Genomic DNA, 18263 nt, shown 5'->3' on the forward strand with positions numbered 1-18263 from the left:
GACCTTCACTTTCTAACATAACAATGAAGATACGGCGTTCTCTACATAGAATACATCTATACAGGTAGTAGTAGAAATACCGCACGACAGAAATAATTAAGAACAATGTAAACTAGTTAATGAGTACGCTACATAATATAATTTAATAAAGCGTTATGAATCTTTATAATGACGGTAAAGATAAGGTTCCCACGACACTACATCGTCGGTGTTGAACTTGAAACCGTGTTTATGTGTCGTTAATTATTATTAAAGTATATTAGCATTGACTACTTCGCCTTGTCACGAACTTGTTGCACGATATAATGAACAGTGCAGTAGGTAAACTTTCAAGGGATTAGGACTAGGACAAGGGACAGGAACATTCAAAACACTTTTGCGAACAAAATGTAATTAGCGGTGGTGCGTCGAAAGATTATGTCCTATCACTATAGAAATAATAACGCTTGTGCTTTGCATTGATTAAAGTTTTCGTTTCTATTTTCTTGCCCTTACCCTCCATCCGGGGTGGCGAAGGGTTATGTCGGACTCGTACCAACTAAGATTTTAAATTTTTTTTTCACTTTTCTCTATCACAGTTTTGAAGCAATTATTTAAAGTTTACCATACATAACACAAACGGTAGACAAAAGACAGGCACAGACAGGCGGTCTTATTACTAGATAACAATCTCTTCCAGCCAACCTCCAGGTTACAGGTTACTTTCATATGGACATAATAACTCAGCCCAATTTTGTTACCCAAAAAAATCCCTCTTTATATATTGTTCACTGTTTACAAATGATTGCGCTTTGCAAAGTTTGAAACTTCGACAAGGAAAACAGATACGAGATGAGAGGACATAACAATGAGAACATTTTTTGCTGCTTTGATACAAAAAAATGTCAGTATAAAATGATTCACTTGACCAGCAATGGACTTGATATTGGTAATGCGCATTTAGTTTTTATAACACAATATATTTTGATTCTAAATGATATTTACATAATAACAATTGTGTGTGAGTAGTCCACGATCATGTTTTTTGTACTCGATTGAACATATCTACGGTACGTTTACTATTCATTGACATTTTTTTATTTGCGTGAGTATACACTCAACAATCACAGATACAATAGTAAGTTATTCAATATAAATTTGCCAGCACAATGCAGCTCCTTGCAATTACAATCCACTTACACAACTTATGGAATGTAAAATATATAAAAATGCACAGTTGAATGAACAGCATTTAACTATAATAATCAAATACGAAAATTTTATAAAATCGGTTAAATTTTGTTTTTTTTTTCCAAAAATTTGAACACAAAAATAAAAGTAATATTGTAAGTAATTTCTTTTTATTTTTGTAGCCGAAGACAAGTATAAGGGTATGTTTAAATTTTATAAAAAATATAATAAACTCAAAACAATTATAGTAATCATTATAGTAGTATTCCACATTTATATGGCGAACTTCTGTGGAGTAGAATTTCCTGCCTGCATACTTATATCATAACGCTTATAACTTGGGTCTTTTAAGGCGAGAATGATTAGGCATTAGTTATGCTAACTCCATTGTCGACCTCATCGTCACTTTCCATCAGGTAATCTGGTAATGGAGATCAAATGAATACTTTCTTGTTTACGATACCAAGTGACAATACGAACAAGTCGTGCGCGTGATGTTAAACGATATCCATAGCAATTACAATGTCTTTCAGAGCTTTAAATCACAAATATACACTGCCATAGTCCCTATCACCCTGGAATATAATTGACAAGTCCCATGTACCTGTAGCACCCTTATCCTTCAAAACCGAAACGCAACACATTACTGCTTGACGACGGAAATAGGTTGGCAGTACTTCCCTGAACGTACACTTTTATAAGGAACTCTACTTGTTCTTCTTTTTATAGGAGACCCACGATCAGGAAGGACAATAACGACATCGTTCATAGCCATACACCTCGATAAGTGACATTATTCCATTTCCCAAGACTATTTCCATAACGATACGCGTTCTCGCTCGTCTCTATTCGTCACTGCAATTTACTTCTTTCAATGCCAGCGCAAGCGTCCACAATAAAATATAATGAGCTATTAATTCACACAGCCGCATGCATGTCTCTACGTCGCTATGCATATATGTATATATGTATTGTCGCAGATTAGAGGACATTCCCACGTGACAAAGGAGTTTCGCAATCGTATCGTGACGCGTATGGTGATGAGGATGCAGGAACAATTTGAAAGCTAAAGTCTTGAAAGATTCTGGGTAACTTCCACAACTACCATTAAGTAATAGAGATATGAAGCGATACTTATTATGGTATATAAATATTTGTGTTGTTACGTACAATGTTGAGGTTCTGTGTCGAATGAGGAGAAGCTAGAAATGCTCACAACGAGGAAAGGAAGCTGTAGTATTTTGAACACGTAATGAGGAGCAATGGATACCGAATTTTTCAACTACTAATGCAGGCAGAAGGATTTCGTAGCAATACAACTTCTTGTGTAAGAGTTCGTCCAGGGAAGTACTGTCACCTTCCCTATTTCTGTCGCCAAGCAGTAATGTGAGCATTACTGTGTTCCGGTTGTGAAGGCTGAGGATGCTGGTAAAATTACAGGCACATAGGACTTGTTAATTTATATCTCGGGGTGACGGGCACAGTGGCAGTGCCTCTCGTATATTTGCGATTTAAAGCTTTAAGTGGCACTGCAACTGTTATGGACAGGCGTGTCGCTTACCGACACGACATAAAAAAAGGAAAACCTCTAAGTTGAAGAATCTTAGCACACGTTTCGTCTTTCGTGCGACAGCTTCAAAAATAAGTATAACTATGATGGTCGCCAACCTTCGTACGCTATAAGTATGATACATTTGTGAATATATAATAACAACACCTTGCGTTAACAGTGAAGGAGAACGTCGTGAAGAAATCTGCATGTCAAAGACAGTTTACATCGTTTGTAAAGTGTAACAGTCCCCAACCCGTATTGGTCTAGCGTGGCGGACTTAGAAGACCACTCCGTTGACGGAACATGATTACCACCACCTTTTAACTTCTTTTTTATTTTTGCCACAGTACGAAAGTATAGTATACATGGCAAATAAGTAGTCGGTCGGGAACTTACGAACTTAAGTCTGCTAAGACATCAGTCAGAGGACCTTTATTTTGAGATCTAGATTTATTTTTAATTGCGATGAGTACAAGTGTAATATCAATCTTATGTAAGGCTTATTCAGAGGACAGATATCAAATATTTTTGATGTGTTATATGTATATTCCATTTTTCTTTTTGTATAAATAATTTTTAGTATATATTTGTGTTCTTAAAAGCCATTACACAGACTTTGTCTAAATGTAATAAATTAAATGGAAGATTTTTAATTTGCAACAATTCAATGTACACTTACATATGGAAGCAAGGAATTTTCGACAACGTTCCGAGTTTTTAGAAAAATAGTTATATGAGTTGATGCTAATTTACATTTAGATATTTGCAAAACTTAGAATGAGCTCACTTTTATTTTGTTATCTGGGAAATAAAACCTTCGTCGTAAGGAAACGTGTGAGCTTCAATTGTTTCGTAGTTTCTTCCTTACAGTGATTAAAAAAGATATCTTTTCTGAATTCGACCATGCTTACTGAGAATAACCCTGAAAAATTTTGTAATACTCTGATAATATCTGCTTACTATAAGTCAAGGTGTATTTACTATTTCCTCAGTTAATTGATATTGTTTTTATATAAATTACTAGGGAAACATTTTCTAGTTTATAATTACAGTGTGTATTTGTTGTTTTGGTATTACTCATACGTATTATAGGGTTTTTGTCAATGAATACTTTTTGACTTAAAACATTTGTATTTTGTAGTTTTTTTCCACAACAAATAAATGCATTAAAAAAGTGTGAACTGCCAAATTTTGTTACGGCTTTTAGTACAGAATTAACTTTAAACAATTATTCTTAATTATTAAATTATCATGGCTGGTGCTATCCGGGTACTGGTCATTTAATTATTCTCACAATTGTTATTGTAAAACGGAAAACACAAATTTTATTATAGTTAATTCTTTTGAGTTTTAAAACGACATCAAGTAAAAAATAAACGCCTTATATACTATAATTTATTTTTAACTTATTATTTATGATTACTTGTATTCTATGTGAAGAACATACGTGATACCACCTTCCTATACCTTTCCAAGTCAAAACAGCTGTGACGAAATAAAGCAGATAGGCATAGTATAGTTTATAGACATTGTATTTCTTCTTTCAGCCGTTATTGTCCTACTTCCCTTTCTCCACTCACTGCGATTTAACGCCGCTACAGGCCAAGATCTCATATAACAATCTAACTCGTCACACCATCTCCTTCTGGGTCTTTCACGTCTTCGTCTTGCGTTTGATGAGATCCACTTCGTGGTGATCTTTGCCCACAGTTCGCTTGACATGCGGCAGATGTGTCCAGCCTAGTTCCATTTGAGATTAGCGACTTTATGACCATCGTTAACGTTTTGTGTTTTGGAGCTCAGTTTGACTGACAATTTTACTCCCTAGATATTGCGCTTCATAATAATAATAATAACGCACACACTGAACATAACCCCGCACTAGGGAAACCCTGTGTGGCGGATGCCATGGACACACACATAGACAACCACAAAGTTACACCCAACCTCACGAAAGAAATAAATGTTGGCCTTACAAATATTTCTCCCGGCCAAGGAATCGATCCTGGGACCTCTCCGTGTCAGTCATGGTAACCGTTCGGCAACGGAGGCAAGTTTTCAGTACCGTAAGTAAAGATGGGAAGAATGCACACGTCAATGAGCTTTATTTTGGTAATTTTTTCCCACATCAGCTATTTTATTGACCAAAAGCTTCTACAGGCAATCACCAGATATATCTTGACGACGGCTAAAACTTCAATAAAACTTGACGAAGGAAAATGATTAGAAAATTAGTTACTTTTACCAAGTTCAAAAATATGTGAGGGCAATGTCATATAATGAGGTTAAAGAAAAAGTTTTGCCGAGTATATAATGTCGATTACAATACCAACAAGAACTAGCTCTTAAATCATCAATAAGAGATCATTTTTGAAAAACATAAACTGTTTTTCTGAGGTTTTACCGTGTTTCACAACCCTTAGTGTAACAAGATCACATCCATATCACTTCTGCAAAATTACAGCTATTTAGGACAGATATTTAAAAATTATACGAACGAAATTAGTTAACTTTTATGCTTAAAAAGGAGAATTATAAAATTTTTGATAAACATAAATTGTTTCATGTAGTTTATATTATTTTTATGCCTTTCATGTGATAAAACCACTTTTGACGTGTGATCACTTAGCTTTATTATAACCAAAGGAAGCGTTTGTCTTTCTCTGGCTATAGAAGAATTGAATTATCAACACATTTTAATTGTTTTGTAGTTCTTCTGTATGATTCATCACACTTAGAGATGATAATGTCGTCCTAACATGGCAGACAATTATCACGCTAACAGTGATTCACTCTCAAGACAAATCACGGTCGATTTCATCTGATGTGATTCATAGTAATCACGGTTTGCATAAAAACAACTCATAATTTCATTGTTGGTGCACTTCTGAATGATGTCATGTCGTTTGTAGAAATAGCCATGTACTAAGTTAATGTTAAGAAAATATTCCATAAACGTTTTTGAGCCGAGAACCTTGATGGTGGAATATGGGACAGTAGGTACCTACCAGCAGTCAGCTGCTTAAGTCACGTTAACACTTCGTATGATTTATAGATAGTTTGATAAATATCTTTAAGTTTATGTCGACCACGAGCTAGGACTTTTTAAGTAAAGTTCATCTATTTAACTCAATTTGAATCTTCGGAAGTGATGATTTTTCAGACATTTCAACTTCAAAATTGGTGCTTCAGTAATATAACGCTTTTGTTTTTTTTACAGTAAATTTTTTTGTCATCTTTGTTTATTTAGTATTAAAAATATATTTCTACATGTTATAAAAATTAAAAGTCTGAATAAGTGTATATATTATGTATATAAATAATAAACTGTGTTTGACTGTTGCGTGTTGTGGCAACCTTTAATTGAGTCAACACTTTGGTACTACTCCATTTGAATTATATAATCGTAATTGTATCAATGGACTTGGACAGGACATTGACAGGACGAACAAATCGTATGGTGGTAAGCGACACGCCTGTACATTGCACTCAAAAATTGCAATAAAAATTGAGGGGCACTGCCACAGCACCCGTCACCCTGAGACATCTGTTGATATATCCCTTAACTGTAATTTCACCAGCACCCTGACCCTTCAAAACCGGAACACAGTAATATGTAAGGTACGCTTTCACAAGGAGTTCTACTGCTACTAAAATTTTGTTGAATGAGATCTATGAAGCATCCTCTTGCACCTAAATATACGTGATCTGCGTCAGTCGGTTACCTATTGTTCTAAAGTGCCTTAATTTCAAAAAATTTCCTACGGTTTCACTGGACATTTGCACTATAAGTCGTGACAAGTAGATTAAAGGATAAAACCACAGACCACATATTCCGTGGATAAAACATTGACAGGAACAACTGCTTATCGCTATTCCACAGGCTATAATCACGGAGAATGTGCGATGGAATTGCACGAGTTAATTCCGCCTTTCCCTTTCCATGATCGGTGGAAAAAATAAAAATAAAAACGCACTATACTGAAGAATTCATCCTTACACATTTCGAAATCCTATTTTACCCATTTTGCATTTAGTTCGATAGCATTATGCAAATTTCTCACCTCGGCTAACCATATACGGTTGTCATAAATGGTCAGCTTGTGTCGGTTAGCATTCTGACTGTCATCTGTCATTTGTCAAGTGATGACACTGTTGTGAGTACACCTTGACCTTGACTTCGTTATTTTAGTTTTCTTCTTTGTTGACTGTAGGCTACCACTACTATTGGCTATGTCAATCAAAATCTTCAATAAAATACCCCAAAGTATCAATTCCGAATAAAATACGTCATTATTTAGAAATAAACTAAAAGAAATGCTAGTTCATAAAACTTATAACACAATTAATAAATATTTGAATGATAAAACAATAACTGCATAAATAACAATAATAATTCTGTTTAAACATTCTTTCTAGATATATGTATATAAGTTGTTATCCGTGGTTATTATTGTTTCCTTTATGGCGGCCACTATATGTATATAGGCTTGTTTTATAACTGTCATAAAAAATATGGCGATTATCACCAGTGTCATGTACAGGTTTTATGTTTTATATAATTATTGACATTTACTAATAATCAACTGCTTTTGACATATCTTCACTTAAATTTTATCACGTTTCTAACATAATAATATTATCATAAATTTCGAACATTTGTTAGTATTATTTATTTTATGTTATAGTCTTTTTTCTTCAATCATTATTTTATCAATTTTTGGCCATAAATTAGTTAAATTAATGATAAATTAAATTATATGAGCTTAACTTCAGTATGTTTATGTACTTTTTAATGTTAATTATTGTGGTCTAAATTTTTATAATGGTTTTTACACATTTCATAATTGTAATAATTAATGACATAGTGTGTGTACGAGATGTATTTATTTATTTAAGCTCTTTATTGTATCACAAAGTAAATTACAAATATTAAGAAACAATTTAAAATATTTGTGTACAAAGGCGAGCTTATCCCATAAAGCCATTTCTTCTAACTAACCTTTGAAAATCTGAGAGGAAAGTTGGTTTTTGGGGTGGCACTAATAATAAATAAATAAAGAAATTGAATGCTACTTAACAAATACACAGACAAGTTTATTATATGAAACATACATACGAATACATATATGTTACGTAATGTTGATACACTAAAACATACAAAATCTATAATAAAATGAATAAAATAAAACTATAAATAAATATATCAAATGTAAATAAATATTTCATAAACTCTAACATGAGGAGCTTGATAATTAATGAAGTTATTATCATTGTATGCTGTTACAGAGTTCATGTGCTGGAATACTACTATGTAACAGCTCTGATAATCCAAAGGAACAATGAATAAGTAAATCATGAATTACCATTAAACCACAGTATGATTATTACGATAGAAGATTGTAGTTTAATAAGCATACTGAGGTGTTATGTTTTTTTTTATAACGTACACACTCATAGCCCTGCCTAGGGAAACCTTGTATCGCGGGTGCCATGGACACACACACAGAGGTAGACAACCCCAAATTTACACCCAAGCTCACGAGAGAAATAAATGTAGGCTGTACAAATATTTCTCCCGGCCCGAAAATCGAACGCGGAACCTCCGCGTGGCAGTACAACATGGTAACCGTTCGGCCACGGAGGCAATTCAATATCCTTAATACTGCAACCCTTAACTTGATACCAGCAATTCGTGTGGTTATCTGGCACCTACTTTCCGAAGGATTCTGGGGAACTAATCTTTTTATCCTTTTTCATATATCTCCATACATTGTTCTTGTCTAGACATTAATAAACCCTAACCTTTGTTGCTTTTCAGTTGGACGCTCAACAACGCTACACATTATTCCAGCGAGGATTATGGGAGGCAGCTCAGCAGATCCCGCGAGGAGCCGTCAGGGACTACGCCACGTTCAGACAGTTGCGTCTGCTCTCCATCATCGGACCCTCTGCTTTACCGCCTGACCAACTTGATAGAGTGAGTTCTAAGATTTTGTAACTTACACCATTTGCCATACAAAACACACAACACATTCAGATAAATGTCTTACATGTAAGTAACAATCTAAAAACTAAAACAAATAAAATACTAAGTGACGTAGCTGACCTCCTTCGTCGTGAGTGGGACAAAAGGTAAGATCTTTTCATCACCCTCTTTACTAGTTCCTGGTCACTTATTGTTAAAATTTTGAACAGTTCTCGAATTCCCTCTTCCTTCCATTGGTTCATTTCGTCATCATCAAACATCAAAATTCTTAAAACGAGGGGACATGCTCATAAATCACTCTCATGTAAAACTCAAACTTCTCGTGATTTACTGTTTTTAAAATCATATAGATATACGTATATAAGCCCTTTTGGGGGTAAGTGTCGTTTGGATTGTTTAGCAGGGAGTGATTTATACTGGTTGTACTTTTTTATAGGTATCATTTTATTGTTACAGCCTTTTCGTTTCTACTTGTAAATAAATTATGTGAGCCTCTCTTTTACTTTCGCTAAGGTTAGGCCACAACTATAACTATGTTTACACTTATTGCACTGTGTGGAAAGGATTCTGAAGTAAGTTTTTTTACAATATCAAGTGACGGGACGAACAAGTCGTGGGCCTGATGGTAAGCTACACTCATGTCCGTAACAGTTGTAGTTCCACTCAGATCTGGTGCAATGTCACTGCGTCTGTCGCCCTGAGACATAAATTGACAAGTCCCATGTGCGTGTAATTTCACCAGCACCCTTACCCCTCAAAACCGGTACGCTGTAATGCTAGCATTACTGCTTGGCGGTAGAAATAGTTAAGGAGCTCTATTGATACTAAATTTAAAATATGTCTCCTTTTTGCATTGTTGAAGAGACGTAGTTCTAAGCGCCCAGTTGCACTTATTACTGCCAAGTAATTCCCTGGCCGAACTCTTTGCAGATTTTATGTAGAACAACACTGATTTTCAGCTAGTACCTCCTTGGCAAGAGCTATGGTCTCATGGTGGTGTGCCAGGTCATTTAAATAAGTTACCATAGACCATTAAACTATTTGAGAGCTTGATATTCTTATATCACACAAATGCCCAATATTGCTGTAGTTTTGTTTTTTAAAAGTGTTGTATTGGACTGATTTTGGATGACCTTCAAAGCTGTTTACGAAAAGGCTGCAGATTAAATCAGGAGTTCAACCAATAACCCTCCCCTAATATTGTTATTGAGTCAAGGAATTCGGCGCTCTCAAATTTGCCGAGGGTGGCTAAACGACACTCAAGGCGAAGGTTGGCGACGGACCCCTTGAAATCAAATCTTATTCTACACAACGCTCTATGGCATATACATTGTGCCTTCATATATATATTTTCTTAGGATAAATGATGTTCTTGGAGCAGAAAATAAACACTTGGTTATTGTGATTGATACAAAAAAATTTCTTTGATCCGGCTGGACTGGAACAAGCAACTTTTTCGCCTAATCAAAGTCAAATCAAGACAGACTTTAAGAATTTTTCTACGTTCTCGACGAAGATTTTTGTGTTTGGTTTTAACGGCTTTTTTGCCGTAACGCCATCTGTGAGAAACCTTTGAAAGTTTTTTCTTCAATCAGGCTGACTAGTGACGTCACTTTAGTAATTGCAATAATTATTGAATATCATGATGTTTTACTACCGTGAAATTTACTATTTTAGATTGTTATTATTATAGTGTCGTTTTCCATTTTCACGTATGCATGTGATTATTTTTTTTAGCTAGCCTATTGTGTACCACTTTGCACAGCTCCCGGTATGACGTAATGTCTGGCCAGTCCCTTACCTATTTTTGACGCCAAGCAGTAATATGGGTATTATTGCTTTCTTTGTGAAATGACACATCACAAGCACATGAGACTTATCAACTTATGTCTTAGGGTGACTGACAGAGTGGCACTGCTACTGCTATGAACTGGCATGTCCCTTTCACCAGACGCACGACTTGGTATCGTGAAAAAAAATCATCGCGCCATTTTGTTCTTGGTCTGCCTCGTCGCCGTTCTTCGGCATTTACCAAGTGGCTCTGTGAGCCCATCTCTCAGTACAATGATTCTAAAAATTTTGTATTCTCATAAGCAAATGCACGACATTCATCTAGCCGTTTCTCCTTAGATGAACAAATGAGAAATCCAGGGGTTTTCTTTTTGTACGAACCTTTTAGTATATGTACGTAGCAGAAAATTGCACCAACATTTTTATCAACTGACATTTGTAGGGTATGAAACACTGTTATTAAGAACTACATCGTAATTTACGTAATAACATATAATCGCATACCCACATTTAAACCAGAGAAATATACAACCGCATAGGCACCAATTTTAGAAAATTAAACGTTTTTAAAATAGCTTCCAAAGATCTGGTACTGGATGACCTGGTATTAGTACTTACTCAGATGTTTTGTAAATAAACTGAATATTTTTGTTGTACGGTTTTTGAAAATTTGAAAGAGACTTCTTTTACCTATGTACAAAACTTGATTTTTCCAGGGCTAAATATTTTTAATGAACTAGGCAGGACAAAAGTCGTAAAACAAAAAAGTTATTAGTTTTAATGTTCAGAATAAGTAACTAAGTTATGGAAGTAACTTCAAAGAAAATTTTTATATTATACTAAAGAGATTTATATAGCTCGAATAAAAAAGTTTGTGCAGCATAACTCTTAAACGATTATTTTATTTTTATAAATTATGTACCACGACCGGACAGACCGTAAATTTACACGACTCTATACCTTCGTAATCATATAAAGTATATAACAATAATTATCTAGATCGACGCTTCCCAAAGTGGTCTATATCGACCCCCAGGGTTGACTCCGTCCTACAAGGGGTCCATGTCAGTAAAAAAAAGAATACGTGTCCATGAGAGTGGAATCCAATCAAGCAAATCATGACAAAATTTTGGTTTTCCTGAAAGTAGGTACATCGTACATCATCAACCTTTTTGTACGTCCCACTGCTAGGGTCTACACAGGTCTCCCCTCAGGCGTGGTTTTAGGCCATAGGCCGCCACGTTCTTGGGTTGAGGACTTCACACGTCTTCCGAGGGTTGTGAACCTTCTTCGACGTGCAAGTTTCATAACGATGTTTTCCCTCACCGAAAAGCTCATGATAAATTTCAAATAAAATTTCGCGCATATATTCCAAGAAATTCAGAGGGCGAGACTGGATTCGGACCTCGGCCTCTGCTTGAGAGTGTAACGGCTTCTCATACACAATACTTCTTATAACAGAAACTTATTAAAGTGAGTAGCACTATGTCAGCTTTCAAAAACATATTCTTGAAGTTGAATTTATAAAAAAAATTTGAAAGGCAAGGTCATTTTTTACTTTTTATTTTTTTTGTTTTTTTCAGTAGAAAATGTTTCGATTTAAGTTTTCAGTGTAAGATCCCTCAGTTAAAGTCTTAATTTTTTACTATTTTGTATAGACTAGACCCCCTACACAAAACAAAAAACATGGCTCGTGGTCTATGACTCAAAAAAGTTTAGGAACATCTGACCTAGATGATTATTGCAACCTTGAATTCGTTTAAATTCTTATAATAAGTATATCTTATGTTTTTATTTTCAGTACAACCGTCTAATAAACGACATGCTAGCTGTCTATAACACAGCAGAAATCTGCGCATACAACGAACCTTTCAAGTGCGGTCTCCACCTTCAACCTGAACTACAATTCATAATGTCACATTCGAGGGATTGGGATGAGCTACAGCATGTCTGGACTGAGTGGAGGAGAAACACTGGAAGGAGAATCAGGGATCTCTATGAGCAGTTGGTCGATTTGACTAATCAGGCTGCTAGATTGAATAGTAAGTTTCTTTTATACAATATAGCAAAAAATAGGAAACATTTCGTTACGACTCAACAAAGTATATAGTATTATTCCTTTGTTGCGTTGCTTACATAAACTTGGTACTAATTATAGGTACATTTAGCATTTGATAATACAGTAGGTTAGTCTCCGAAACCCGGAATCAATTTTGTGCATTAAAAATATTAATTAGTCTTGAACTGCCCTTAAACGCCTACACGTTTTGTTGGAGCAAATATAACAGAAGATTCAAACACGAGAATCTTGTGGAATTGCAAGCTAAGGCACTCTTTAAACTAGATAATTATGTTGCATTACAGATTTCACTGACGCATCATCTTATTGGATGTTCCCGTATGAGTCACAAAATTTCAGACAAGAAGTTGATGAAGTGTGGGAACAGGTATGTTTCAGTGTTATAATAATGTTATCTGAACTTAATGACTTTTATTCTTTAGAATTAGTTTCTAAGTTAATTTATTGGACTATAATTTTGTATTTTTAAACGTTATTAAGTGATATCACTTAATTCTCAGCACGCTTCAGAATCAAATTTTCGGGTAATACCTCATACAAAACACACGTTTGGTTCGAACGCGGTGTTGACAAGTTGGTTTTAACTTATCTTCCTCATCTCCGTTCTTATGCACTTTTGAACCTATTAGTTAAATATTTAACTGTACACATTGAAAAACGCGTAAGTTTAAGCCTTAGGCAGTTAACCAGGACATTTTACTTGCAAGTTGTAAGTATATTTATACATCATAAATAATTACGGTTTCAGATCAAGCCCCTATACGACCTCCTCCACGCTTATGTTCGCCGTCGTCTTCGTGAAGCGTATGGTCCTGAAAGGATCTCGCGATCAGCTCCAATACCAGCTCATATCCTGGGAGACATGTGGGGTCAAAGCTGGTCGGGAATTGTGCCGTTTACCTTGCCATATCCCGGAAAGACATTGGTCGATGTTTCTCCTGCAATGTTGCAACAGGTATGTATGAAGTAAATAACGAAGTAAGGAGCTCGCAATATTGGATTATTTAAACGAGTATCTATACGAACAATCATCATTATGAACATAATCTTAAGTGTATTTATATTTTTTAAGTCTTAGTTATAATTTTTTTTTATATTTCTGATTAATACCGATGATCGATTGACTGGAAAGGCACGCTAAAAACCTCAGAATATAAATATACTTGAACCAGTTGTCATTATGTCAACTTACTTTGAAAATAAGGAGAAACTTTTAAAATGATTTTCAATTCCAGGGCTACACTCCTCTGACGATCTTCCAGCTGGCTGAAGAGTTCTTCGTGTCAATGAACATGTCGGCAATGCCTCCAGACTTTTGGGCACTCAGTGTATTCGAGCAACCGCAGGAGAGACATATACACTGCCAACCCTCTGCTTGGGACTTTTGCAATCGACATGACTTCCGGTATGCTTTACTATCTTTATATCTAAAATATAATAAATCTTACGAAATCTTCTTAGCAACAATTTAGAACTCTGTTATGCAAATACAGAAAATACAAAGTGTTTATTCTTGAATAGTATAATAATAATATCCTTTTACTAGTTTAGACCTAAGATTATTGAGCTATTTCCCAGTAGGTGTTGATAATTATGAAAAGAAACCACATGTTTTAAATCGTACAACTGTTTTATTACAGAATCAAAATGTGTACACACGTTGATATGAAAGATCTGGTCACAGCTCATCACGAAATGGCCCACATTGAATACTTCCTGGCTTATAAGAACCAGCCTAAGATCTTCCGCGATGGTGCCAACCCTGGTAAGTTCTCGCACTAATTTGATTTTGGTTCGCTATACCAATCCCAACCATTTCCGAATAATTGTATTACATTGCTCCGGTATCTATCTGGAAAATAGGGAGGGTGCTGCACGTCCACCCGGGGGCGCCCACCCGAGGTAGGTACTAGCGGTTTGAGAACCGGATGTCATCCGTGTCAACAGGATATTTGGGGTAAGGACCTGACTGATAAGGTCTTTGCACAGGTTTTTACTCGCACAGATAATAGTGCCCTTCCCGTATATTAGCGGATCGTGATATTAATTTATTTCGTTTTGTTAGAAAACTTACTTGACTTCATTAAGAATTAGTATAACCGAAATAAGAAATAAAAAAGTATCAACGGAACGCTGACAGGCGGCCTCCATTGCGAAAGATAATTATAGTATAATTTATAACACTGGAGTCCCATTTCTATGACTACTATGAAAACTTTACACGTATAACCAAAAGATTGAATAGTAAGGTGCACTATAATCAAAACCTTGTACATTGTCTTTGAAAAGTGTGAGAATTTTTTAAGAGACATATTTAAGATAGATTTTTTTAGAATCTGTCTACACCAACATTGGAACATAGCTGTGTTAGGAAGTTACTCAATAATTAAAGATGATAATAGTAAATCGGGGGCCCAGCGATTAGTACAGTGGGCGCTAGGTGAAGAGGTAGGAACAATTTGGGTAATGAAGTAACGAACTGTGGTCTGGGTCTTCTAGGTACTTCTCGTAGTTATTTCCTTTACTCTGGTACTCATAGTACAAGGAATTTCCTAGTTTGAGACCGGGTAATGAGTGTGATTGTCGGGACCATTATTATAGTAAATAAATCACAATTCACTTTAGAAATAATTAATCTTTTAACTATTGAAATACCACCAGGTGCAGTAGAGCTCCTTGTAAATGATATCGTCCAGTGCAGTCACTTTACCCATTTCTGCCGCTGAGCAGTAATGTGAGCATTGCTGCGTTCCGGTTTGGAAGGGTAAGGGTGTAATTACAGCCACATGAGACGTGTCAACTAATGCCTGAAGGTGACGGGCGCAATGGTAGAGCCCGTAAGATCTTTGCGATTTAATGCGTGTCACTAAAACTGATATGGATAGGCATATCGCTTACCACTAGACGCATGTCTTGTTCGTCGCGCCACTTGGTATTTAAAAACAAGGTATCCAGTTAACGTAACACTTGATTGAAAGCTCTCGTTTACATAACCCAGGTTGCTCTATCGCCTAGGTAGTAATAGATTACCGATGTTGTAGTAAGATCTAGGTGAGATAGCGTTACTTTGAAAGGTAATTTGTACATGACTAGAGGTTGGAGAATTATTCTACAATACTTGTTTGTGGGATTGAATATCTTACGAGCTAAACGTTACATGTTATATACATTTTATATAATATCAAGTGTCGAGACGAACAAGTCGTGTGTCTGATGGTAAGCTCTACGCCTGTCCATAACAGTTGCAGTGTCATTTAGAGCTTTAAATCGCAAAGATCTGAGGTGCACTGCCACTGCGCCCGTCACCCTGAGACATAAGTTGACAAATCCCACATGCCTGTAATTTCACCAGCACCCTTATCTTACGAAACCGGAATACAGTAATGCTGACATTACTGGTTGGCGACAGAAATAGGTAAAATGGCAGTACTACCCTGGACGAACTCCTTCACAAGGAACTCTATTGCTGCTAAACTGTAGTACTTACTTACAAAGAAATATCTCCATATAAAAATTATATGCAAATTTATATCAAATTCTTACATAATTAGTTTTAGACTGTTTTCGGGATTTTGTACAATCGGGTAAAGTACATACTATCGTGTAACGAATTAGTACATTCTTTAGACAATATCCTTATGTATATTGTATATTTTTTGTAAGACCGTTATATAATAGACAATTTGATCTAACAAAATAGTTTATCCCGCTTCTCTCATAACGATGTGAGGGACTCTGCCTCTACACGTATCCCCTTCGGATACAAAGTTGACAAGTCGCATGTGCTTGTAGTTTCACTAGCACCTTCATCCTTCAAAACCGGAACGCAGTAATGCTGACATTACTGCTTGGTGACTGAATTCTTTGACAACAAAGAATTACGATATATCAGCATATGTTTATATTTATATAGAATTTTAAAATGAAACAATATACCCATAAAATATATTAACTGCAATTCCTTAAAACCCGTAAACATATACATCCTTTCAGGAAAGTAACGTTTCGCCGTTAATACACTTCCCATATTCTCATATATATCGAGATTCGTATAATTTCGCGTTTTAATCTTCGATTAAGGCACAATAGCACTCTCCTATTCCACTTTAAACTAGATTTCACAAAATAATTGAAAGTCAAAATAAAAAAGACACTTTTCCCTCCAAAAGGCCCAGAGCGAATCCAACACTATCAATATCTTTTAGTGTTGCCATTTTGTCTCTTTTTATTGTTTTATAGCCAAATCGAATCGGTAACCTATTATTTTAAACTGATAGTTATTGCAAGCAGCAATAAGTGTTTCAAATCAAATTACCGATTACACAGTTTTTGCTAACAGTGGTTTTATTAATTTCATTTTCTACAACTTACAGTGTGTCTTATGAATAAAAAAGACGCACTTAACTGAATACATTAAATTTATTCTGAAGAAGAAAACAACAAAATTAGTCTAAAAGACACACATTTCAAAATCATAGCACAATACCCGTGAACGCCAATACAACTACGAATATCATCACAGGAACATGCGCCGGAGCATCATTGCATAGATCCGTGTCACAACTGCAATAAGTGACAAATAGATCACCCGAGCTTGATTGCTTCCTGCAGGACTGTTCCGTGTTTTCTTCAGCTATGTAGCCACATTGACGGACTACGCGAATTTTTCCGTAGACTGCGAAAAAAGATCATGTCAGTCAGTTTGTTCTTGACACCCGTAACGGTTGCGAATTTCAATGTTTATTAATTTGAATAACAGACTAAATTACAGACTTCGTAATAAAGCACACGCATGGGGTCTACTTTCGTTCTCCTTCCGATATCCGTCTGAAATAATTACTGTCACATAATATGTAATACTCGATAAAATTAATTGACGCATGATGCGAATGAAGCTTCATGCTCGACATTGTCTTTTGATTAGGTCAAATGTTACTTATTTGACTGTAATTATTTCGGAAAGATGTCAGACGGAGAACGAGATTAGATCCCCAGGGCCGCGCGGATTTTCGATAACGTTTATATGCCAAAGTGAAAGTCAAAGTCAAAGATCATTTATTCCATAGGTAAAATAAATTAACATTTGAAAACGTCACATTTCCATTACATTACATTAAGCTACTGCTCGTTCACTACGCTGATTTCCCTGAGAAGAACGAGCAAGAAACTCTAGGGATTGCTCTTTTCAAATAAATTGAAATGCTACGGAATACACTTTAGATCAAATTTGTGTGGATTCTGGAGCCGTGTCGTCGTTCCATACATCTTTATCAAACACGTAGTCCTCAATTTTGTAATATGACTTTTCAATCAAAATATTTTTAATGTAGTTTTTAAACTTAGGAAATGATTATCTTGATATATGCTCCGGAATCTTATTGTAAAAAGTGTAGTGTGTGTCTAAGCGCCAAACCTATGATGCGCCATTTTCACAAGAAATAAAATTTGTATTGAATTGATTTTCAATTATTTTTTGTAAAATTACTCCACTAGTTTGTTATAATCAACTTAGAAAATGCGTGCGTGCGTGTGTGCGTGTGTGTTTGTGTGCGTGTGTGTTTGTGGTGTGTGTGTGTGTGTGTGTGTGTGTGTTTGTGTGTGTGTGTTTGTGTGTGTGTGTGTGTGTGTTTGTTTGTGTGTGTGTGTGTGTGTGTGTGTGTGTGTGTGTGTGTGTGTGTGTG

At 35.6% G+C, this 18263-nt stretch overlaps 2 protein-coding genes across 2 annotated transcripts in view; one reads left to right on the forward strand and one right to left on the reverse strand.

Annotated features, from left to right (window-relative positions):
- LOC113232049 (angiotensin-converting enzyme-like) overlaps nucleotides 1–18263 on the forward strand; it is a 178257-nt gene that overhangs the window by 140991 nt on the left and 19003 nt on the right. The window contains exons 26-31 of the mRNA XM_026466673.1: nucleotides 8544–8702; nucleotides 12304–12544; nucleotides 12867–12949; nucleotides 13331–13537; nucleotides 13818–13987; nucleotides 14223–14347. Of these exons, the coding sequence (XP_026322458.1) occupies nucleotides 8544–8702; nucleotides 12304–12544; nucleotides 12867–12949; nucleotides 13331–13537; nucleotides 13818–13987; nucleotides 14223–14347 (985 nt within the window). The remainder of the gene's footprint in view (nucleotides 1–8543; nucleotides 8703–12303; nucleotides 12545–12866; nucleotides 12950–13330; nucleotides 13538–13817; nucleotides 13988–14222; nucleotides 14348–18263) is intronic.
- Nucleotides 16924–18263, reverse strand: part of LOC113232097 — a 5165-nt gene continuing 3825 nt past the window's right edge. Inside the window, exon 3 of the mRNA XM_026466730.1 lies at nucleotides 16924–17257. Within this exon, the coding sequence (XP_026322515.1) occupies nucleotides 17055–17257 (203 nt within the window). The 3' untranslated portion in view covers nucleotides 16924–17054. The remainder of the gene's footprint in view (nucleotides 17258–18263) is intronic.

Source organism: Hyposmocoma kahamanoa, unplaced genomic scaffold (genome assembly GCF_003589595.1).
Source record: "Hyposmocoma kahamanoa isolate Upper Pololo Valley unplaced genomic scaffold, ASM358959v1 66, whole genome shotgun sequence".
Lineage (NCBI taxonomy): Eukaryota > Metazoa > Arthropoda > Insecta > Lepidoptera > Cosmopterigidae > Hyposmocoma > Hyposmocoma kahamanoa.